This window comes from Periophthalmus magnuspinnatus, chromosome 7, assembly GCF_009829125.3.
Source record: "Periophthalmus magnuspinnatus isolate fPerMag1 chromosome 7, fPerMag1.2.pri, whole genome shotgun sequence".
NCBI lineage: Eukaryota > Metazoa > Chordata > Actinopteri > Gobiiformes > Gobiidae > Periophthalmus > Periophthalmus magnuspinnatus.
Window position 1 is genome coordinate 32913205 of NC_047132.1, and position 25332 is coordinate 32938536.

General features: G+C 41.2%; 1 protein-coding gene across 1 annotated transcript; it reads right to left on the reverse strand.

Moving 5' to 3' along the window:
* Nucleotides 1-911: 911 nt before the first annotated feature.
* On the reverse strand, nucleotides 912-25267 carry dnmt3ba (DNA (cytosine-5-)-methyltransferase 3 beta, duplicate a). The gene is made up of 25 exons (XM_055222771.1): nucleotides 25165-25267; nucleotides 24174-24311; nucleotides 23939-24084; nucleotides 21960-23861; nucleotides 21382-21667; nucleotides 20984-21052; nucleotides 20841-20878; nucleotides 19080-19217; nucleotides 18412-18474; nucleotides 18074-18223; nucleotides 15438-15545; nucleotides 15233-15359; nucleotides 13834-13941; nucleotides 13692-13745; nucleotides 13555-13634; nucleotides 13309-13421; nucleotides 10993-11176; nucleotides 8966-9050; nucleotides 8752-8897; nucleotides 7166-7256; nucleotides 5937-6085; nucleotides 4651-4736; nucleotides 4504-4573; nucleotides 3652-3770; nucleotides 912-3523 (listed from the first exon to the last, which is right to left on the reverse strand). Exons 1-25 carry the CDS (start codon nucleotides 25265-25267, stop codon nucleotides 3373-3375), a joined length of 4704 nt encoding a protein of 1567 aa, XP_055078746.1. The 3' UTR covers nucleotides 912-3372.
* Between the last annotated feature and the right edge of the window lie 65 nt (nucleotides 25268-25332).

Below are 25332 nucleotides of genomic sequence, written 5' to 3' on the forward strand. Positions count from 1 at the left end.
TGAACAAAATTCAGCACAAAACTTTATCAAAATCACCACATTTGAAGCTTTTTTCTGGACAAAATACTAGTAGTTTTTACTCTTTAAGTACATTTCTAAACAGGTAATTTTTTATTTTTTTTTGTGATACTTTTACTTCAGTATTTTATTTGCTACAGTATCTGTACTTTTACTTTTACACCCCTGACATATTGTTTAATAAATACATTTAAAAACATATTCTTGCTCCATGTTAACAGCGTGACAACAGCATCGTGTTTTTAATTAAGCTTTTTACTGAGAAAACCACATTTTTGAGACCTGGAGCTTTTTGTGTTGATCTGTCATCTGCTTGTCTCCATGGCGACGTTTTCGTTTTGCTTGGAATGTTTCACAGTACGGCATATAACGTCTATCACGCATTATTTATGTTATTTATGTTGAAAAACAGATCTGATTTGAAACATGGCCTGGTGGCATCACCTCGGCAACTGTAATGTCACACTGTGGAACATTCTAGGACAAGTACGTACATAATCCACCTTTAGGTCCATGATACAGATTTACAGATGAATCAGTCTCGTCTCCACGTCGTCCGTTGTGTCTCAAACCCGGTTAAACGTGATCGTCCAATCAGATTTGTTCTTTTCTGTGACAGTTGTGAATTGAACGCGCTCATTGGTCACCTGTGATTTACAAAGACAAAGTTCTCTCACTTCAGATTCACAGTTCGCTCAGTGATTCTGCAGAAATCTAAACTGTTTTTCAGCCTCCTGTGACATTTATTTAAATTATTTTCGATATAGAGGACCATGCCTGTCCCTGATTGGCTAATCCAATGAAAACAGGAGATTCTCCGGTGACCAGCCTCACATCTTTGTAAAACACTGAAGTAAATTGTGTTAAAGTGTGTGTTCTAGATCCCAGGCGTTTTGGGGAAATAAAATGAAGCAGACGTTTTAAGGCAGAGGTTTTTAAGGGTTTTCAGAGGCTCACATGCAAAAAAACAACAGCACCACGGTAACAACCTAAAAAAACAATATGAGGTACAGGTTTAGAAACTTACAGTACAGTAAAAAACATCAGGAGTTACGTTTGAACAAAACACACAAATCAAAAAAGTCACAGATCTTAAAATGTATAAGTTATAGCACCAGTTTTGAGTTAAGAACAAAAACGGATAAGATACAAACATCAGCCCTTTGTACGAGAGAGTTGAGAGTTTTTGACACACGAGATCTACAAAAGCTTGGTCGTTTTACATTCACACAGTTTTAAAGTAAAGCCTCAAATCTACAAATACAGCGTCTTTATGTCGTGTTTTCGTTTAGCACCACTGGCTTCCTATTAGTAACACGCTGCATTGGTTTGGATGTGTATTTCCTGCAGCGTTTATACAGTACTCAGACCTCACAGTGAACATTTACAACAGGCACGGTTTTGTATCATTGTGTCGTCGTAGCGATCTGCACAAAAATCACCAAATTCACACAAAACTAAGTAAAAAAAAATGTAAATACACACACAGCATCAAGAGCACATCCTGTCACTGCGATCACTCCGTAAATGAAGCTGGAAATAGATATTTTTTGGCTCAATATTTATCTTTCTTTGTAAAAATTGACAGATTTTGGCGTATTTTTGTTGTAATACAGAAAAACTGACTTGTATGACTCATTATTGACCTGTAACAAACATTAAACAGTGTGTCCATAAAGTCTTTTTACAGTTTTAAAGTTTAAACACAAAGGCAGTTGATAAAATATATTAATTACATTTGTTTTGTTGCACTCAAAAGTTTTTAATCACGTTGCATTTTTGTTTTTCTTACATCCCGATGATGATTTGAATGAACCTGTAAGAAACGTCTCCTCCTCGAGAGAAAAAGCGCAGTGTTTCCTGGTTTTATGAGGCTGCGGTAAAGACGTCGCGTGTCGAACAAACACGGGACATTAATGTAACTAAAGGAAAAGATAAAGATGTGACTGAACCGTCGATGAGGCACAAACACAGTCCAGTACAGAGAAGTATTTAATAAGGTAAAACACTTTAAAAACACAAAAGGAAGTCGGATTAAGAGATCTGATCAATTGTCTTTGGAATACAGTTGTCCCTTCACCTGTTTTGTAGATTTTTTTGGTGTAATTTTGCAAGTTTTATGTTTTTTTTACAGTAAACCAGCAGGGACCAGTGTATATATTTTGTTTTGAACTATAAAAACACTTTATGGACACTCATTTTCTGCAGCTCAGGCCTTTAAATGATCCTGTTTATTTAAAAATGTTTCACTGGGATGATCTTACATTATTGTTGTTGCATCCGTGGCTTAAAGTATTATTTATTTATCGCAGTTTTTCTCTGTAACAACACGTCGAGCTTCAGAATGTGTTGTCGTGTCAGGTCTAATCACAAAAGATTTAAGTTAAAGATTTTTAAAAAACTAGGATTTCTTTGTTCAAACTCGGCAGACGAAAAACTACCAGACTGAAAAAAAGTGGAGAGAATTTTAAAAAGTCCTAAAGCTGATTCGATTAAAGAGTTTATATTAAAATAAATCTGAGGTAGATTTACAGAGCACCTTTAAATCCTAAGACGTTTACCTGTTTTATCTAAATCGCTGGTCGTGTTTCAGTGCGGATCAAGGCCGTTTCACAAAGGAAGTTCAGGGTTTAAGAGTAAACTCCTCGCGTTTTCTGTTTCATGAAGCAGGTTTGGTGCGAAGTTAGAAAACTCAGACAGAAAACCCCGAATGCAGCAGAAGGCACAAGATTGTATCAATGGATCCCGGAAAAGAGGAGTCACCATGGCAACGGTAAACCAGAGGAGGCGGCCATCTTAGAGGAACAGGAAGTCATGTGACTGTGGATCAGGTTTCAGTTTGTCCTATTTTAGTTTGAATATTAAAAAGTCCTACGTCATTATACAGCAGCTACTAAAAACATTCAACTATTATTCAAAAGTTTAACATTATTATTTTAATATCTACGATGCTGAGAGCTTTTGAGTTTTTAAATGTGTCTGACATAAATCACAGTTTAAAGTGAACAAGAGTGATCCATGAACCTCACGATCTGCTCTTTACACTTTAGAGCAAAATGAGACGAGGCATCAGGTTTAAGTCACCTCAGAAAAATAAGTTTAAATACAAATGAAAACAAGTGAAATCATTAAACTCTGTGAAGCCTGTCCGTGTGCGACTGACCAATCAGAGCTGCCCTTCAGGAGCAGACTCTGGATATACTCTGAGTTAAAGCTGCACTGTGTTAGGTTCACAGAGCGTTGCCATGGCGACTGACTCAGGGTTAACAAAGTCTAGAGTTTGGCCTAAACCTGCTTCTTGAAACAGCCGCGGGTTTGTCAGACTCTGAGGCTCCGGCAGGTTCAGACGCTGGTTTAGTTCACAGTGTCACACTCGAAATAATCCTTCAGAGGAGAGAAAAGATGGCGGATCACAGGGACGCTCCAGGAACGACCCAGAACCTTCTGCCTCTGTCCACGCCCCATGTTGTTCACGTCGGTGTAATGTTTGGGAAAACCAAAGATCCTGGAAAACAGGAAATGTTTATGAACCGAAAAAAACATCACTAGTTTGTTTAGTTTGATTTACACGAGTACAAAATAAAAACATTCACTGTTCGCCGTGTGTTTTATGAGTTTATATCTGACTCTTACTGTTCCAGTTCTGTGCACCACAGACTGTCCTCTTTGCCGTTCATCAGGACAGGGTGAGGTCCACTCTTCCCCTGACGCAACGAGTTTGACTTTGTCGTTATCGTCCGCACTTTGTCAAACTGAAACAGAAAATGAAAATTATTAGTAGTAGAAGTAGAAGAAGAACAAGTGGTTGAAGTAGAAGGAAGAAGAAGTAGTAGAAGTCCTAGAAGTGATCGAAGTAGAAGTAGTAGAAGAAGTAGAAGAAAAAGAGGAAGTAGTAGTAGTAGTCGTCACATCCTTAAAAAATATAATCTATTAAGTTTTGAAAGTTTTACTAGTTTATGTTTTCTTAAATTATGTTTTAAGTGTATTCATAACTTGGCCCCAGAATCACTCAGTACATTTATACAAAGACTAAACGGCACCAGAGCGACAAGAGGCAGCGTAAACAAGAAATCTGTAAAATCCCACGACGCAGAACCTCTTTTGGACAGTCCGCCTTTTCATATCAGAGCTGCAAACTGTGGAACTCACTGCCCACTGAAATAAAGAACATTTCTGAGTTGAAAATGTTCACCTCTAGGGTTAAGAACTGGCTGATGTTTTGCAGGTGTTTTAATATATTTTGCATATTGGTGAATTGTGGAGAAGCCCAACCAGGGACGGGAGTTGAGAATTAGCTCTGGCTATAAACTCTATATGCATCACATCAGCTGCAATGTTCATGTTGTAACTATGTCAGATTGGATTGTCCCTGTCAAATAAATATATAATAAATAAATAAGAAGTAATAGTAGAAGTAGTAAAAGAAGTACTAGAAATAATAGAAGTAGTAGAAGAAGAGGAGCACATTTGTGACTCCAGACCCACCTTGGCCACACGTCCAACCTCCAAACAGTCCTGGAGACTCGCTTTGTCGTCCAGAGACGTGGCCAGAGGTCTGTGAAAAGTACAAATCGTTAGTACACGTCAGTAACTGTCACTGAATAAATCCTAAATCTATAAAACCATCCTGACCTGTTCATTCCAGGGACATTCCCCCAAAAGTATCGCGCTCTGTGGGCGGGGCTAACTTTCACCGCATCAACCAGAACAGGGTTGCACTGGAAAGAAAAAAAAAAGTCATTTGAGCTTTAATAATAATAATAATAACAATAATAAAACGTAACACTAGCGATAGACTGATATATCTGTTGGTCGATATGTCAGGCCGATATTTACACTTTTTAATGCATCAGATATCGGCCTTAAATCTCCAGCACAGACCGATATTTAGTTTTGTCGACCTGCGGCCTACAGAGCTTTATCTGCACATTTTAGCTCTACTCAAGGTTTTTGGTAAAACAAAGGGCTGTGGGTTTAGACACAATTTAAATGGAACAATTTGGGGAAAATGATTAAAATCGGTCCCACGTATCGGTAGAAAAATATCGGCAGAGCTCATTGAAATTCAGTTTCTCTAGATTCTGAACAATGAGCCATGAAGAACACCAGGACCAAACCAGGACTAAACCAGGACTAAACCAGGACTAAACCAGGACCAAACCAGGACCAAACCAGGACTAAACCAGGACCAAACCAGGACTAAACCAGGACCAAACCAGAACCAAACCAGGACTAAACCAGGACTAAACCAGGACTAAACCAGGACTAAACCAGGACCAAACCAGGACTAAACCAGGACCAAACCAGGACTAAACCAGGACCAAACCAGAACCAAACCAGGACTAAACCAGGACTAAACCAGGACTAAACCAGAACCAAACCAGGACCAAACCAGGACTAAACCAGGACCAAACCAGGACCAAACCAAGACCAAACCAGAACCAAACCAGGACCAAACCAGGACTAAACCAGGACCAAACCAGGACCAAACCAGGACCAAACCAGGACTAAACCAGGACCAAACCAAGACCAAACCTGGACTAAACCAAGACCAAACCAGGACCAAACCAAGACCAAACCAGGACTAAACCAGGACTAAACCAGGACTAAACCAGGACTAAACCAGGACTAAACCAAGACCAAACCAGAACCAAACCAGGCCTAAACCAGGACTAAACCAGGACCAAACCAAGACCAAACCAGGACTAAACCGGGACCAAAACCGGGACTAAACCGGGACTAAACCGGGACTAAACCGGGACCAAAACCGGGACCAAACCGGGACCAAACCGGGACCAAACCAGGAATAAACCAGGACTAAACCAGGACTAAACTAGGACCAAACCAGGACCAAACCGGGACCAAACTACACCCAACCACGACAAATACGAAAGCTTCTACTTCCTTTACTCCTGTACCTCAAGGAACCTGCAGATGTCCGCCTTGTCATGTCCGCTCATGAAGACCACGTTTTCAAATAACCAGAAGAACGGCCGGTCCTCGTCTTCTTTGGGCTTCAGCAGAGTGAGAATCCGGTAGAACTCGAAGAACAGCCGACCAGTGCCCTCTACAGGAAGAACAGAGTCATGAAACGCACAAGATTTCAAGGTACACGATGTAACTTTTCTGAAGGTCCCACTACCTGCTTGTCTCTGTGGAAATGTCATTGATTTACCTGGAATATTCCACAGTTTGGCATTTAAAGAGCCAATATTACGCCGTTTTCTGATGTGTTATAATGTCGTTTCTTCCTCACAAACAGACCTGGAGTTGTGTTTTGCAGATGTGTATGTTGCTACGTGTGTGTGTGTGTGTGTGTGTGTTCCCTACTAAACTTTGACCATTGTGAAAAATAAAATTGATTGATTGATTGAACACACCTCCAGGTCTGTTTTTGAGGATGTAACAGCATTAGAACAAGTTTTAAAGCTCACAAGAATCAATTTTGTGCGATATAGGACCTTTAACCGATGTATCTCACAGTTTATTCAACTACAGGAGTGTTTTTATTGCTAAAAAATATCCCCGCGTTCCTCTTGTGACCTGGCATTTCCACTGATCTAAGGCCTCGTTTATGAGCTATGTTCTCGACACATACGGAGACACGGGAGGCTTCTGTCCTCTGCGTTTGTCTGTCTGTAATCTGTAATATCAGCGCTGACGCAGTACATGAGCTGACCACTGGGGGCTGTAGCGAACACAGCTCCGTAGTTGACTCTAAACTTAATAAAAAGCGACGAGAACTAACTGCAAAAACACATAAATCCTTCTCTCGCCTCGTTTTCTTCGCTCTTTTCCAACAGATGTGATCTAAAACCTGCCGTGGGCGCCTCCATGTTTGTTTATTTCTTGCTCTATTTCAACTGAGTGCGCCCTCTAGTGGTTGTTTAACAGATCACAGCTTTGACATTAGACACGTGTAAATACAGTGACAGTTACTACGCTTAGAACGCACGGATCCGTTTACGTACGAAAGAAAGTGGCGCATAAATGAGCCTTAACCTGTGACTTCTCTTTGTCGGTGTCGCCTGCTTGTCTCCATGGCGATAGACTTAATGCCACGTTACGAAACACTCCAGGCAACAGCTTCACAGGGACAAGCCGGCAGCAGAAAACAGTTGCACATTTAAATCATGAAAGACGTTACCAAATAATCCTTTCCGTAGCGGGTTGACTATGGAGAGGTCGTTGCAGGGACTCCCTCCGATCAGAAGGTCAAAGGGCCCCCACTCGGACAACTGTAAGATCACATGACACGACTGTAAATAAACGATGAACTGTCACGTTTCTATAGCGTTTTACATCAAGAAACCACTCACACGTTCACACAAACACAACTCGCCCCCAGTGTACGCAGACAAACTTTAAACCGTATTTTCTGGACTATAAATTGCACTTTTTTGTTTGTCAGGGGTGCGACTTATACTCAGACGTGAAATTATTAAACTATATAATGTCACATCTTCGTTCTTCGCTCTAAACTTGTACCAGTATCTCCTCCTCCTGAACCACTGAACATTTAAAATTTCAACATTACAGTGATTAAAAAAAAAACATCTGAGAAAAACTGAAGAAAAACGTCCCTAAAATAAAATCATATTCTCCTGAGCGACGCTTCATCTTCCTCTGGAGTTGGTGGATTTGTTCAGAAGCGACACCGAGGATGAAGAATTCAGTGGATTTATTGATTTGGAGTGAGATCCAGAGTAAACTTGTTGTTTTTTCTTCTTTATTTATCTGATTAACTGTTAATATCTTACGTTAACAAACCAGACACGTGTTCAGTTCTGTCTGTGCTTCATGGAGCTGAATAAATATAAATGTGTTACGTTAGCGTGATGTACTGATATTCAGCCTGTTGGTCCACATTTTATTATTATTATTAGAACTTGATTTAAAGATAAAATGTCTGTTCTTGGGCTCAGATTTTGTAAAATATATTTTCGACTTATACATGTTTTTGTCTTAATTATTATGCATTTTTTGTGCAACTTATTCTCCGGAAAATAATGTAATTGTAATGAAATGTGTGTTTATTGTGTCACTGCAGACGGAAAACAACAGGAGATAAATCTGGAACAAAACAGATTTTCTTTTGTGAGATTCATGAGTTTGTACTTGGTCCATGAGAAATAAAGAAAGAAAGAAAAAAGAAACACAAGAAGACAGAAAGAAAGAAAGAAAGAAAATGACAGAAAGAAGGAAAGAAAGACAGAAAGGAAAGAGACAGATAGAAAGACAGAAAGAAAAAAGAAACACAAGAAGACAGAAAGAAAGAGAGAAAGAAAACGACAGAAAGAAGAAAAGAAAGACAGATAGAAAGAGAAAGAAACAGAAAGAAAGATAGAAAAATAAAGAGAGATAGAAAGAAAGACAGAAGGAAAGAAAGACAGATAGAAAGAAAGAAAGAAAAAAAAAGAAACTGAAAGAAAGATAGAAAAATAAAGACAGAGAGACAGAAAGAAAGATAGAAAGAAAAAAAAGACAGTGAGAGATAGACAGAACAAAAAAGAAACAAAGAAAATCGAAAAGTTTCAACCTGGCAAATCCAGACTGATCTTGGGCTCGGATTATGTAAAATAAAATATGACTTTTGTGTTTTTTTTTCTTCCTTACTCTGCATTTTTTGGCTGGTGCGACTTATACTCCAGAGCAACGTATAATCTAGAAAATACACTCTACCAACTAAGCTACTGTATAATAACACATGTATGAATGTTTTTGTGTTCTTACGTGTTTCCTGGTGATGGAGCGAACATCGTTGACATACTCGATCTTTCCCTCGTGTTTGATCATTCCAACAGCGATCGAGTCGTCGCAAATCTCCGACGCAATGTAACGTTCGATTTTGAATCCCAAGTCTCTGAGCACGAGGTATCCTGTCGTCAAATATCACGTGTTATTATGTTGTGAAGTTGAGGTCACGTTTGCGCTCGTGTAAACAAACCTGTTGCGATGCCGTCAAACAGAGACAGCACCCTGATCGGTCTCCGCTGAGCCGCAGGGACGGCCGGGTAAAGTCTATGAGGCTCCTGCGAAGAAAAAAATGTGTTGTAAACATAGACTGTACATACAAATGGACATAGCTAACGTGCTAGCCGCCGCGTTCCAAATAAGAAGTGAGCTTATGTCAAATTCAGCTCCATCAACTCTGGCTCCAATTCACTTTCTATTGAAAATCTGTGTCCTCTCTCTGTACCTGCGTCTGTCAGACTCATTTTGGTCTTAAATGTTCATCTTAACCTGCTCTACATGATCCTCGTGTTCTTTTTTTTTTTTTTTTGTTATTTTGAGGGGTTTTTTTTTACTTTTTTTTTTTATGTTGAGGGGTTTTTGTTTGTTATTTTTATTATAATTTTTATTATTATTTTTTGTTATTTTGAGGGGTTTTTTTTTGTTTATTTTCTTAATTTTTTTTTGTTATTTTAGTGTATTTTTCTTTATTTTTTTATTTTGAGTTGTGTCTTTTTTCATTTTGAGGGTTATTTTTATGATAATTTCTTTTAGTTGTTTTAAGTTTTTTTTTGTTAATTTTCTTTATTTTTTTGTTGTTATTTTGAGGGTTTTTTTACTTTTTATTTTTTATGTTGAGGGGTTTTTTTTGTTATATTTATTATAATTTGTATTAATTTTTTTGTTATTTTGAGGGGGGGGGTTAGTTTATTTTCTTAAATTTTTTTTGTTATTTTAGTTGATTTTTTTTTTTTTTTTTAGTTATTTTGAGTTGTGTCTTTTTCATTTTGAGGGTTATTTTTATTATAATTTCTTTTAGTTGTTTTAAGTTAAAGTTTTTTTTTTAGTTCATTTTCTTTATTTTTTTGTTGTTATTGAGTTTATTTGTTAGTTTTTTAGTTATTTTTAGGGTTGGGGTTTTTTTTGTTATTTTGAGGGGTTTTCTTTTGGGTTTTTTTTAACTATGTCCCCTCTCTCTGTACCTGCTGCTTCAGACTCATTTTGGTCTTAAATGTTCGTATTAACCCTCTACATGATCCTGGGGTTTTTATTTCACTATTGTGTCTGTAAATCAAGATATGAACATTAATAACAGACAAATCAGGTCCTTTTTTCCCCGAGATCGCACCTGTTAGCGTTAGCAACAGGTCTGATAGCCCCTGCGCCCTGCTAAAACAAGGATTTGGGTGAGAAGAGGCGTTACCTTCAACATCCTCACTCCTGATTGGCTCTTTGGTTGCTATGATACTCGTGGTCAGAATCCCAACTATGGAACTCTGCTCTAAATTCGCCGCTGTACCTGCTCTGGCCTCGATGAGCTTCATTTGGAGCTGACGTCAGACTCACTCAGTGTTAAAAGTCTAGTGGACCGCATTACCCATGATGCACCTGCTGCTCTTGTACTTCCTGTAGTTCCGCGAGTTCAGTGCAGTATTATTACAGTGTTAGGAGCAGAGCCTCATGTTGCCAAGTCTCGCGTGGACAACTGTGTGCGTTTATATGACACACACACACACACACACATATACACAACCACAAAATGACCTGTTTAACAATCATTCCCTCGATGGCACCTGCCCACTCCTCCTAAATAAACATTCCTGAACCGTCCAAGTGGAATCTGCCTGTTCCTTCTGAGTCGGATCATTCACCAGACGCACACAGAACCTCACACTTTGTCCACTCCTTTATACAGTCTGTGGTTGTAAATTAACCCCATTTAACACAGATATTTAAACCTGTAGATGAGTGCATTTTGCGTGTAAAAACAGCACTTTGTGACAGAATGAGATGACTGCACCCCGTGTGTAATAATAAAGTATTTTCATATCATCAACACAGACGTAAGAGCCTAAAGCAGCGCTCTGATTGGCCACGCTTAAGCGGTTCACCCCCGTTTGCACATTCCCGTCTGAAAAAAGCTGTTCTATCGCTCAAACATTTACACGTTTGGATTTTAACAACGTGCCAAAGGGTTTATGTGTCTCATACATGTTTAGAATTCGCTTTTGTGTTACTTACAAATTCAAACGCGCTGTTGTTGGCGAAGAAGTCCTGCAGTCGGACGCTCCAGTCGGGCCTGAGTTTGAGGAAGCCTTGGCGCTCTGAGGGTTGGCACATGTAACAGCGCCAAGGGTCCACCTCTTTGAGCTGGTCAAACGTCCCGGGACCAACGAGGATCTCAACGCAGTCTTTACAAAAACATCTGTGACAGGAGACACTTTTAAATCAACGCAATTTTTTGTATCTACCATTTCTTTACCATTGTTGTATTTATTGTCCGTTATCATTGTTGGTATTAATAATTTTCCTTACCATTGTTGGCGCCTTATCCAATATGATGTAACACTTAAGTTGCATGAGACTAACTCATAGTCCCCAATGTAATCATGTAATACAATCATGAAAAGGAAGTAAATTATGCTAAATGTAAGAGATAATAACAGAGGGGGTGAGATTAAATAAGTTTTCTTCTTCCCACTCCTTTTTGGGCAATCGGAGATACTCTTTTTTTTTGTGTGTGTGTGTTTTGTTTGTCTGTTTTTGTTTATTTTTCCTTGTCTCTTGTATCATTGTGTTGATTGTGGCTGCCTGGGCTATGCAAAGAGAAAAGATGTCCATTTGCCCAAGACAAATAAAAAAAACAAACAAAAAAAAACTCCAATTTTAATAGAGATTTGTTCATTTCTAATCATTGATGAGACGTTTTTAATCGAGGGTCCACAGCCAATCCACTGTCAGTAAAAACATGTGGTTTGAGGTGAAGAAACTGGAGTATTTCTGCTTTATATGGCCCTAATAAAAGATCTATACTTTTATGTTTTTATGAAATACACTTTTACTGCAACTATACTTCTATACAAACTCTAAATGAATAAAATCAAGACTGATGAATGCGATGAAAAACTTGTATATTTCCACACACTGGCCCTTGTATAAATGGTAAAGAGTCACATTTTTATATAACACTTTTCCACAGTTAAGTCAGTCAAAGCGCTTTACATCAAGGAACCCATTCACACACACATTCACACATTCATACACCACTGTACGCACACACCGGGGCGAGGGGGGTTAAGTGTCTTGCCACAACAACAGCGTTAATCTGTTACTACTTTTTTTGTGTCGTCTACAACCAATGTTTATGTTGAGAGCAGGATTTGAACCGCCAACCTTCAGATCAGTGGACAAACACCCTCCGAAATCATAGTTTATTTTTATTTATTATTGTTTTGTGTTGTCTTCAAACTGTCCCGTGTCTTCTGTCTTGTTATTTAAACCAGTATGTCCCCTTGGATCTACAATCTTGTATTTAAAAATGATTTAATTGTATGTGTGTCTGGGTTTAAATGAATAAAAAAAAACAGGGACAGAGCCGTTTTAAAGCCTCCCAGACACAGGGGGCAGTGTTGACTTGTTGTAGCACATAAACACTGAACATGTGGCACAAATCAACACTACTTTATAATATTCAAGCAGCAAAACTTTTCCTAAATCCTCTATTCAAAGGAGCGGGATTTCCACAAAGAGAGCGCAGTTTAGTCACATTTATGGAAAAAGTGGGCGGGGCTGAGTAAGGTCAAAGTTGTATTCAATTTATTCTGCTGCCATCGTTATTCAGGTTTTATTATTTTGCATGGGGCTGATTTTGACAGCAAATACGTTCTACACGGGTTGCAGAGGCGTTTTAAAGCCTCCCAGACACAGGGGGCAGTGTTCACTTGTTGTAACAGAAATTAACTTCCTTTATATCATATTTCAGTGGCGAAACTTTTCCAAAATCCTCCATTGAAATGAGCGGGATTCCTACTTAACCGGAAACGCCACCACAAAGAAACCGCAGTTTAGTTCCATTTACGGAAAAAGTAGGTGGAGCTGAAATTTGTGTGATATTTACTGACAGTTTAAAATGTTATGGACATGAATAATTTTCACCTTAAGAATAACTTTCATTTTTAAAGAACTGTTACAGCCTTGTACTTTGTTATTAGTGAAAACAACTTCGATCTAGCGAAGAATATTCTGGATGAGCAGGGCCGTCAATTGAAATTTGGGGGCCCGGGCCAAGAAATCTCACATGGGCCCCCTCTAATACATATTAATAGGAAGAAAATCCAATTCTGGCCCCCTAAACCCCGGGACCACAGACCCCTTTGTCCCCACCGTCGACTCTCCTGTGCATAAGTAATTTTTTCTGCACATTATTGTTGCCGATTATCACGATTATATAAAATCTCCCATGAACAATTACTATCGACCCTTTTTTACCAGGATAAACGATATTATTGTTTACCGTCCCGTCCCTAGTTGTATAATATGTAGATCGCTGGCGCTCACCTGCAGCAGCTGGGGTTCTCACAGAGTATCACCTCGAGGCCGGCGCAGCAGACGGTGCAGTACGACTGGTATCCGTCCTCGTCGTAACGATACAGCGTCTCCGTGAAGTTTTCCTACAGTCACACGTTACGGGCAGATGGGGCGCGTTAATAGCGACGGGTTCGGTTTCAGATGTGGGGTTAGTTTTACAAATACTGGACGGAATGAAGACGATTATGAAAGAGAGAGGCAGATCGTGGTTATTACCTTGCATTTAGTACAAAGACCTCCTTCAAACAGTGGGTGCTGCACATCCACCTCAGATGTTCCACAAGTCAAACAAAAATCTGTAACGGATCAGAACTTATTTTTTGTTCAAGCATTTCGTTCAAAGATTATTTTACCTTCGAGAGTTTTGGCTTTATTCTTTTTGTCTTTGAGGCTGTCCACCATGGTCTCTACAATAAAACAATCAGATTAATATCACGTAACGTCGAATACTGAGAATCAGGTTTATATAAAGTGTATTTTAGCAGAAAAGCTTACGTCGGCTGGAGGAAATCAAGGCCAAATGTGCTTTGTTTTTCAAGACGTACTTTCTTTTGGCTGGGGGCTGGTAGTCCGAGTCTGGAGAATCGTCAGTTGCCAAAGATTCTATAAAAGAAAGATCGAAAATTGAAATGATTAAACCAGCTCTTTTGTGCTTGTGTCTCTCTTTAGTTATAATCTCTGACACCTGTGGATCCTTCTGTTATAATTTACACATTTTAAATCACAACATTCATCTAAAACGACTTAATAAAAGAAACAAATCTGCTGACTTCCGCGTTAGAAAACTGTGGTGTCCAGTGGAGCTGACGTCGCTTTAATCGTCATCGCAACAAAGCGCCGCCTGCTGTAGCGCCCCCTATGGACAGACGCACGTCGCACTAGAGCAGCACTTTTTTTTTTTCCATTTGTACCAAAATGACGACGCGACGCTGCAGAATCCTACGAGTACAGAGTTTCCTCGCTATATTGTGGTTCACCTTTCGCAGTCTTTGGATTTTACCAGATTTTTTTGTGTGTAATTTCACATGTTTTTTTGCAGAATATGAACGTGCATTGTGTCGTGCGTCCTGATTGGCTGTTGGACTGTAGACCATTGTGTCGTGCGTCCTGATTGGCTGTTGGACTGTAGACCATTGTGTCGTGCGTCCTGATTGGCTGTTGGACTGTAGACCATTGTGTCGTGCGTCCTGATTGGCTGTTGGACTGTAGATCATTGTGTTGTGCGTCCTGATTGGCTGTTGGACTGTAGACCATTGTCCATCAGTCTCCTCCGTGCCGTGTCTCCTGTCCAGTACAGAATGTGTTCAGACAAATTTACATAAACGTTGGATCTCAGTGTGACTCTGAAGTGCTGTACGTTTGCGATTTGTTTTCTCCCCGACAAAACCCACAATGTCGATGAAACGTTCTGCACCGACAAAGACGCCTACGAAGGTTTGAACTTTGAGAGAGTTTAAACGAGAGAGAAATGTGAGAAAATGTTAACGCCTGTGTGAGAAAAGTGTATAAAGTGTGTGGTGAGGGGTTTTACAGACAAAAACAGAGAGAATAATGTAAAAAATAAAGCTGATACTTCACGGATTTCACCTATTGTGAGTTATTTTTAGAACGTGACCCCCGCGATAAACGAGGGACCAGTGTATCACCAATTAAGAAAATAAAACTGGAGAAAGGAAGTGCGTACGTCACAGTGAGCGTGTACCGGTGGAGGTGAAAACGGTTTGATCGACAAAATGGCGTCTTGAAAATTAATTAAACATTACTCAAACATGAATATCTCCAAATACATTTTTGAGAGAGTAAATGTGAAGGAAACATCACTAACATGGTTCAAACCTCTGAAACATCCATTTTGCAGAACAGGTCTGATTTAACATGAACAACTTTGACATACCAGGCGGCATAAACCCGTCTGTTCCCGTGGGCAGAAACCCGTCATGGGCCCAACGCAGCATCTCCTTCACTTCGCTCTCTTTGTCCAAGCCAACGCCAAACGACTTCCCACATCGTTCAGCTGCAAACTAAAGACAATAACTGTGTTTAAGTTTGTGAAATCCAAAATATTCTCTCATTCTCAGTCCGGGTATTATTCCCCTCACCTCTAAAACGTGAAAAATGGCCTCTTTGTAAACTGGTAAACATTCAAAAGTGTGTTTGTTGAAGCAGACGGTGAAGGCACTAAACGGCATCAGTCGGTCTGTGTAGATCTGCAAAACAACAAAAACAATCATAACTTACAATTACTAGAATTTAAGTTGTTTTCATCCACAGAATGTATTTATAGTAAAAACTGTGACTCCTTTCTCTGTCTCTGCTGCTTCAGACTCATTTTGGTCTTAAATGTTCGTATTAACCCTCTACATGATCCTGGGGTTTTTATTTTATTTATTCATTTAGTTATTTTGTTTGTTTGGGTTTTTTTTTGTTTATTTTCTTTTCTTTTTTTTGTTATTTTGAGTTTTGTTTTTGTTTTTTGTAGTTTTTTTAAATTATTATTATTATAACTTAAAGGTTATTATTTAATTTTTATTTAATTTTTTTTTACTGTCCCCTGTCTCTGTACCTGCTGCTTCAGACTCATTTTGGTCTTAAATGTTCATATTAACCCTCTACATGATCCTGGGGATTTTACTTTAATTTTTATTTATTCATTTACTTATTTTGATTTTTTTTATTTATTTATTTATTTTATTTATTTTTTTTGTTATTGTGAGTTTTGTTTTTTTTTAGTAGTTTTTATTATTGTTATTATTATTATTATTATTATTATTATTATTATTATTATAACTTTTTTTGTTATTATTTAAATTTTTTATTCTTTTAATTTTTTTATTTTTTTTTTAACTGTCCCCTCTCTCTGTCTCTGCTGCTTCAGACTCATGTTGGTCTTAAATGTTCGTATTAACCCTCTACATGATCCTGGGGTTTTTATTTTTTATTTATTCATTTAGTTATTTTTATTTTTTTTTTAGTTTATTATTATTATTATTATTTTTTTGTTATTTTGAGTTTTGTTTTTTTAGTAGTTTTTTATTATTATTATTATTATTATTATTATTATTATTATTATTACTTTTTTTGTTATTATTTAAAAAAATTTATTCTTTTAATTTTTATTTTTTTTTAACTGTCCCTTCTCTCTGTACCTGCTGCTTCAGACTCATTCTGGTCTTAAATGTTCGTATTAACCCTCTACATGATCCTGGGGTTTTTATTTCACTATTGTGTCTGTAAATCAAGATATGAACATCAATAACTGTCAGGATTTGTTGGTTTTTTTTAGTTTTCTGTGCTGTTTTTCCTCTGGGCAGAGACTCTGGCACCACCCACTACACACCTGCAGCCCATGAGCGATCAAGCCTCCACCTCGGGAGTGAAAAGGGAGTGAGGATCCTACACACGGGGCCAGATCGTCTGTTTTTCTACCCTGTATCCTCCGTGGGACAGTTCCGCTTGGCTCAGTCTAGTTTTTCGTGCGTATGACGTCTGTACTCAGCTGTTTTTTTTCTCGTTTTTTTTGCCAGATCTCGCTCCTCGGAACTACCCTGCACCTCCGCCTCCGACCCAGCTCTCCTTGACTGGTACGAACACCTCAGCCTCCGCCCCAACTTCGTACGACCCCGCTCTCTACCGTCTACTTCGTCGCAATAAACTCTGAAGTCTGAATCTTTGATCCCCCAGACGTTACGACAATAACAGACAAATCGGGCGCCTTCTTTCCCCGAGGTCGCTCCCGTTAGCATTAGCAACAGGTTTGACTGATTGCTCTGGATTCGCTCTTTGGTTGCTATGACACTCACAGAACTTTGCTCCAAATTAGCCGCTATAACTGCTAGCCTCGATTAGCTTCACTTGACTGGAGCTGTGGTGACGTCGCACTCGCTCCGCCGTCTTCATTATCCAGTCTGTGTTTGCACTTGTTGTTTGGACTTGTTTGGCCGGTTAGACGACCTGCTTCGAGATATTTCTATTTTTCAACTGGGCAAAATCACAACTCCTCATTTTGATCCATTCATTTTCACTTTGTCTTATCCAGAACGTAAACAGTCCACGTCTTTAATCACCGCGATTTAACATAACGTTTAAAATAGTCACTTTTCTGTGTCTGAACTCACGTGTTTTACAGACAGAGATTGGCCGTTGCTCTGTCGAATAAAACAAACCCAGTATTAACTGCACAGCTCTAGATTTAGATGCAGAATTAATTACTTTTAAATCAGGAAATTGTTCTACAGATAATAAAAAAAAAGCAATTCCCTGGTAAATCCAAACTGATCTTTCTCTGTGTGTTTATACAGATTGATTTCAGTCGTCAAACGTGATCGTCCAATCAGATTTGTTTATTTCAGTGACACGTGAAACAAAGGAGCTCATCGGTCGCCTCTGATTTACAAATAAAATCACATTTCTTTCACCTCAGATTAACAGAAACAGAAATCCGCCATGTTTTAGAGCCCCATGTGAGATTTATTTACTTTATTATTTCTGATACGGACCTGCCCCTGATTGGCTAACGCACCTGTCAATCACGCCCATTTGAAAACAGTGTGATTCACCTGTGAACACATCTTCGTAAAGTATTAAAGAAATGTGTATTCTAGATCGCACGCAAAAAAATAACACTCCATAACCATAAAACGTGGAATTAGACTTTGAATCGAAGACTTATATTCACAATTCTGTGTTCATAATCACTTTTACTGCGTTTAAAATATATAAAAAAGTCTCATCAAACCTCTGAGAACATTCCATCTCCAAACCACTCGACCCGCCTCATCCCTGGAGGACACGACTTGGTTTTCCAGGCCTTCACGACTCCAGGCCACCAGGTAAAACCCTTCAGCTTCCCCCACACCAGCTCCCCGGTCAGGAAGCCTTTACCGTCCTGACGTTCATTTAACAGAGAAAAAAAACATTAAAACGTGGATTATTATGCGGAAATGGGTAGACTGGTCCAGTGGCTACTTCAAAATAGAGTAGAAAAGGTAAATAATAATAATAATAACGTTTTAAAATATGTTAATTGAAAACCTTTAAGTGAAGTATTGTGTAGTGTTTTTTTTTTTACTCTACCTGATAAGCCTGTTTGGTTCTTCCTCTTCTTGTCTTGCCCGACGGTGACTCAGTCTGATCCCCCTGAAGAATTCAAATAAAAAGCGATTATTTTAAGTGTTTAATAATGAGTTTCAACCCCCATTTTAGCTGTTTCCCACTTCTACGTATAAATAATATTATCAGTATTAACTTAAATTGCTACGTTTTAATCCAGTTTATTATTGGGACGCACCAATACGATACTGGGATCAGATATTGGCGTCGATATTGAACATTTTGGTGGATCGTGTATTGACTTCCAAGATATCGGTTCAGCTGGTATTGGTTCAGTCGATATCAGTTCAGTCGATATCCCGTTTTGGTCGATAAACTGGTGTAATAAGATGATTTATTGCATGGTGTTGGTTCAAAACACTTCGTAATACTTTTCAGTTCTTCTGTAGTTTTACTTTATACTGTTTGTGTTTAAAGAAAATTAATCCTCTGTCCTGGTATCGGTTGATATCGGAGATCTGCAGACACTTAAACCCAATGTATCGGCATCAGTATCGAACAGAAAAACCTGGATCGGTGCATCCCAAGTTTTTTAGCAAAATGCACTTATGAGTGGGACCCTCTACTGTAAATAGGTCCCATTCTCCGGCTCTGCCCATGAGTATTCGGTAGGATACTTGTGGTATACCTACCACCTCATCTTGGGAATCCCGGCCCTTTTCATCTCCTACCAGCTTGGTCCAAGTGTTGGAACCAGCCTGAAAAACTGTACGGGCCTGTGGCTTCCGGCGTAAGTTGCTCTCCCAGCCAAAACTTCCCCTAATAACCTCCTGAGAGACAACACAGTCCCATTACAGAGTGAATCAAAGAAGAGCCCCGCCCTCGACAGACAGAACCAGACAGAACCAGCTCCACACAGACAGAACCAGCTCCACACAGACAGAACAGACAGAACCAGCTCCACACAGACAGAACCTGCTCCACACAGACAGAACCTGCTCCACACAGACAGAACCAGCCCCATCCAGACAGAACTTGCTCCACACAGACAGAACCAGCTCCACACAGACAGAACAGACAGAACCTGCCCCACACAGACAGAACCTGCTCCACACAGACAGAACAGACAGAACCTGCCCCACACAGACAGAACCTGCTCCACACAGACAGAACAGACAGAACCTGCTCCACACAGACAGAACCTGCTCCACACAGACAGAACAGACAGAACCAGCTCCACACAGACAGAACCTGCTCCACACAGACAGAACCAGACAGAACCTGCTCCACACAGACAGAACAGACAGAACCAGCTCCACACAGACAGAACAGACAGAAGCAGCTCCACACAGACAGAACAGACAGAACCTGCTCCACACAGACAGAACAGACAGAACCAGCTCCACACAGACAGAACAGACAGAAGCAGCTCCACACAGACAGAACAGACAGAACCTGCTCCACACAGACAGAACAGACAGAACCTGTTCCACACAGACAGAACCTGCTCCACACAGACAGAACAGACAGAAGCAGCTCCACACAGACAGAACAGACAGAACCTGCTCCACAGACAGAACCTGTTCCACACAGACAGAACCTGCTCCACACAGACAGAACAGACAGAACCAGCTCCACACAGACAGAACAGACAGAACCAGCTCCACACAGACAGAAAAGACAGAACCAGCTCCACACAGACAGAACAGACAGAACCTGTTCCACACAGACAGAACAGACAGAACCTGCTCCACACAGACAGAACAGACAGAACCTGCTCCACACAGACAGAACCTGCTCCACACAGACAGAACAGACAGAACCAGCTCCACACAGACAGAACCTGCTCCACACAGACAGAACCAGACAGAACCTGCTCCACACAGACAGAACAGACAGAACCAGCTCCACACAGACAGAACAGACAGAACCAGCTCCACACAGACAGAACAGACAGAAGCAGCTCCACACAGACAGAACAGACAGAACCAGCTCCACACAGACAGAACAGACAGAAGCAGCTCCACACAGACAGAACAGACAGAACCTGCTCCACAGACAGAACCTGTTCCACACAGACAGAACCTGCTCCACACAGACAGAACAGACAGAACCAGCTCCACACAGACAGAACAGACAGAACCCACTCCACACAGACAGAAAAGACAGAACCAGCTCCACACAGACAGAACAGACAGAACCTGTTCCACACAGACAGAACAGACAGAACCTGCTCCACACAGACAGAACCTGCTCCACAAAGACAGAACCTGCTCCATCCAGACAGAACCAGCCCCATCCAGACAGAACCAGCTCCACACAGACAGAACCAGCTCCACACAGACAGGACCTGCTCCACAGACAGAACAGACAGAACCTGCTCCACACAGACGGTGTGATCTATTATATGTAAAAATATCACTTTTCAGATATAAACAGATTAAATACTGTACCTCTTTCCACCGATGCCCGTTCTGTCCATCGACGGGTTCTAGAAACACATTTTTGTATCAATCAACAAACCAGCATTTTCACAAACTACAGTGTAAAAAATACAACGATATATAATATAATCACATATATTATTTAACTGTACCTGTTAACTTCTTCAGTCGAACTTCACATGGCCTCAGTGTGGACAGGTCCACTCCGTTCAAGTCTAACACTGAGAAAACACACAGTGACATAATGAAACTCTATTTGTAGTGTAGTAGCAGTATAGTAGTAGTAGTCTTATAGTAGTAGTAGTAGTAGTATTGTACATGCACATTCTCTCTAGACAGTGTCAATCAATCAATCAATCAAACTTTATTTCTATAGCACCTTGTAACAACCCAGGCTGCCCAAAGTGCTGTACAACGTTAAATATTACCTAAAGTTCCATAGTTTTCTCTTGATGGAGTTGCTGGTGATGCAGTAGTAGTAGTAGTAGTAGTAGTAGTAGTAGTAGTAGTAGTAGTGTATTTTCTACAGACTGTGTGGGTTAAATCTTACCTAAAGATCCATAGTTCCTCTTGATAGAGTTGATGGAGTTGGTGCCATTGGGGGTGTTGGTGGAGTTGCTGGAGTTGCTGGAGTTGGTGGAGTTGCTGGAGTTGGTGGAGTTGCTGGAGTTGGTGGAGTTGGTGGAGTTGGTGGAGTTGACGGAGTTGGTGGAGTTGGTGGAGTTGGTGGAGTTGCTGGAGTAGGCGGCGCTGTTGTCTGAAGTCACTTCGGAGTCACTCTCTGTCACAGTGTCGCTCTCGGGCACAGCCACAGACTCTTTGTTATTCTTTAAAACCTGGTTAAGAAAAGTCACTTATGAATGAATCAGCAAACAGCACAAGCCAACGTGCCATAACGACCCAACATGATAAAGCAACACTAAGTAACTTTTCAAGAAACACAGAACAATCTAAAAATGCTCATTACATCTATATAACGTCTACACACATAAACTTACCATTTACAATCGTTTTTAGTCAAACTTGAGCTTAATGCAGCTTTCATTTTACGTTACCATGACAACTAATGTGACGTATTACGTGAGAAAAGTTACACAGTGTTGCTTTCAGAATGATTACTGGTCAAACCTTGTCGAAAATGTGATCTGAGTTTAGCGGAGGGCGAGGAAGGGTCAGCAGTGTCAGAATCAGCTTCCGGAAGACGGAGGAGGGTTCGAGGTCGGTTAACACTTTGACCCAGTGTTTCTCCAGTGAGACCTCTGTGTTTTCCTTTGTCTCCTTCACACTTTTGTCCTCTGTAGCGTTACCCCCCTCAGTCTCGTCCTCCTCCGTCTCGCTCTTCACGTCTGCGGCGCGTTGGTACTGCAGAAACTCCTCCCTGAGCTGGTCTCTGTGCTCTGCAGAAGAACATACGTCTAACCTCACCCCGATATCGTCCACGTCTTTCTCGCTCACGCTCAGTCTGCTGTGCGGGTTTAACAGCTGCGCGATCGAATGTAGCATCGCCGCACTGAACGGGAGAGCGCTCGCAACGCTACTGGTCAACGCCGTGTAAACCGATAAGGCCTCTTGTTGCAGGAGTGTGAGCGCTTCCGAACAGTTCTTCTTCAAAAACGTGCGTAAACCCGGCGATGTCATGCTGGCGCTGGGTAAATGTGACTCTGCGTTTTTAAGAATTTGAACGTCTGTGTCTTTGAGGAACTGAAGCGCCGCCTGAGGCTCCAGAAAGCAGGAGGTGTACGTCTGCAGAAGGTTACTGGCTTGTTCCAAACTTTCAACAAAATCAACAAGTAATTCTCCCTTTTGTAGTTTCAAATGAGCTTGGAAGCCGTGCAGCGGCTTTAGGGCTTCGGTGAGGATCATGTACTTTGCCCTGACTCTCGGATCCTGCAGCTGTGAACAGATTAATTTGGCTTTTTCATCCTTTGCGCTGCAAGCTTCAAAATAAGATGTCAAGTCTGCCCACATCTCCAGGAGTCTGTGGACTAACACATACAGATTCATGCTCTTACTGATAAAATTGTGAAATGATGAACACTTGGAGATTTCAGAGCCAAAAAGATCGCTGAGCTTGTCGTTCTTATTTGAGCGGGAGGTGTGGTGCTTGTGTATGTCCACGAGCATCTCCAGTGTTTTCTTCGAGAGCTGTTTGAGAGCTGCCTCACAGGCTCTATCAGCCATGGTGTACAAACAGACAAAAGACGCCATCTTGGGCCTGAGCTTCCTGAGCTGTGAGAGGAGGCGCTCTGAGGCTGCACCGTTACTCTCCATGTAAAGGGCTACCAGATTAGCTGAGGGCAAATCAAATTTATTTAAAATGCCCAGCACCGCGTCTGCCTTCTGGTCTTCTGAGCTCTCTGACGACGCCTCCAGAGCATCCAGAAAGTGGAAGCAGCATTTGGGCCCGTCAGAGTCAAAGTGACCCACGAGCAGGACAGACACCGGGGTTTGCTCTAACGATACGCCTCCAAATATATACAAACAAAAAGGAGCGCTCTGACAGTGAGAGGTTATATTTCTGGGGTAATTTACGCCCAGTTTACAGCGGGCAAACTCTCTGGGCTGCAGACTCCCACCGTAATTAAAATAGTGACAGATAAACTGCAGCGCCGTCTCGGAGCAGGGCAGAGCGGTCGAGACTCGGTTTAACTGAGCTCGATTCTTGACAAGTGCCTCTCTTTTTTTGTGGAGAGTTGTTTCCGAGTGTCTCTTCAAGTCAATGGTGCCTTTCAGAAATGTTTTGAGATTTCTGTGACAAAAGCGGCAGTACGTGAACTGTTCTCCCAGAGCGCTGGCATGGGCCCAGTCAAAAGTCTCCTTCCACGTGTCGCTGAAGGGGCAGATCTTCGAGGGGTCGGTGTTGTTCTCCGAGTGCACAGAGCCGTTGGTCGTGGTTCTGGGCTGAGCGGCTGCTGAATGGTTGTTCACTTTGTATCTTTTGGCATTGGCCATGTAGAAAAGTCTGAACCATTTCATCAGTTCATAATTGCTTCTAAAATCTCCTGTTATTAGCTCCTTCACAGGAAGAGTCTGGGGTAAAATAAAACACATGGCGTTAATAGACAGAACGATTAGATAAAACACACTGTAGTTCATATTGTTCGCACCTTTGTAATTCCGCCCTTGTTGAGAGCCTCCTGGAGTAAATTAAAGTTGTGTTCACAGTCCTCCTCAGTCTGTGGACTCATCTTCACTTTGGTCATGTCCACAGAGCCGGGGACCACGACGTCCATGATCTGACACTGACTCGTACCTAAAATAAACCAACAGTAAAATATATATAAAAGCCAGGAGGGACCATATTTATATTTGCATTGATAAAAACTGATAAAAAAAAACTACCTGTGGACAGCTGCCGGACGTCGGAGAAGTCTGTCCCGAGCAGACTGTTGACCCAGGACACCACATACGCTCGGCTGCTCTTGTCGTGAGTGGAGTCTGGGTTCACGAGGATTTCCTGTGGCTCTGTCATCTTCAACACTCACAAAAATAAACCTGAAAAGCACAACATTAAATGAAGTCTCACGTTGCTGTAAAGGCTTTGTCCTGAACGTGCTGCACATGAGCTGTTCTTTTGGACCTGTGGGGGCGTCTGGGGCAGGGGGGGGGGATCCATTTAAATATTCTCCCTGTGTCAGTGCAGAGTTCAGGGTTTGTTGCTCTAAATTCCTGCCTCTTCTTGTTTTGAACTTTACGCTGCGTGTATGACTGTGTAGTTGACCCGCTGCAGTCCTGCTCTGCTCTCGGTGCTGCAGAGGCCGAGCTGCAGAGGCCACGCTGATGCTTTTCTCTTCCTCAATGTAAAGAAAACGTCATGCAAAGTCTCGCGTGGTTGGTCCATTTTGCCGCGAATGTTCCGGACCTAAAACTTTCACTGCCCCGAAGAGACTTAAAAAAAAAAAAACACGCGTCCCTGCACCAGCTCCACACACCGGCTCTTTTTACATTTGGATCGATTCTCTCAGGGTAATGCGCCGTGGGGTTTTACGCAGGCGCGTGTGGAGCAGAATCTACAGCTTTTCTCCAGTGATTCACTAAAGAACCGGACTGAAAAGAGCCGCCACGACTCGACTCTGACAAACTCAGACCTGGAGCAAAGAGAGTCGCGTCTTTTCTTTTCACTTCACCTGATTTGTCTTTGTGCTGCGCGGGGCTTTGTGCAGCTCACGGGACAAAACAAACCGAAACAAAACAGAAACTAAGGCGCAGCAGAAGCGGCAGAGCGCAGTGATCAGAGCTTTACGCACAAAAACCTCTGCGCTTTGTTCTGCTCAATCTGCGCCCGCTCTTCATATAAACTCATCTAAAAGTGAAAATATCGTGGTGGACTTACCTCCTCTCAGCGTTAGGTGTCCAGGGACACTACGAGCTCGAGCGTAAAGGGTCATATCCGATAGGCTGGTCCATGTGACGTCCTCCTCGCCCTGTTCCTCCATTGGCCGCTCCCTGCGCTGAGGACGGCCCGTCCCGTAAAAGAATGAGCCCCTCCGCCTCTGAAGCG

What these genes read in the sequence shown, in the direction of transcription:
- dnmt3ba (XM_055222771.1), bottom strand. Translation starts at nt 25,267, where the DNA reads ATGGAGGAACAGGGCGAGGAGGACGTCACATGGACCAGCCTATCGGAT. An exon ending in CAGATCACATTTTCGACAAG is followed by an intron (nt 21,668 to 21,959) that starts GTTTGACCAGTA and finishes TTTCTTAACCAG; the next exon opens with GTTTTAAAGAATAACAAAGA. An exon ending in ACATCTGCAGGTTCCTTGAG is followed by an intron (nt 4,737 to 5,936) that starts GTACAGGAGTAA and finishes TTTTCTTTCCAG; the next exon opens with TGCAACCCTGTTCTGGTTGA.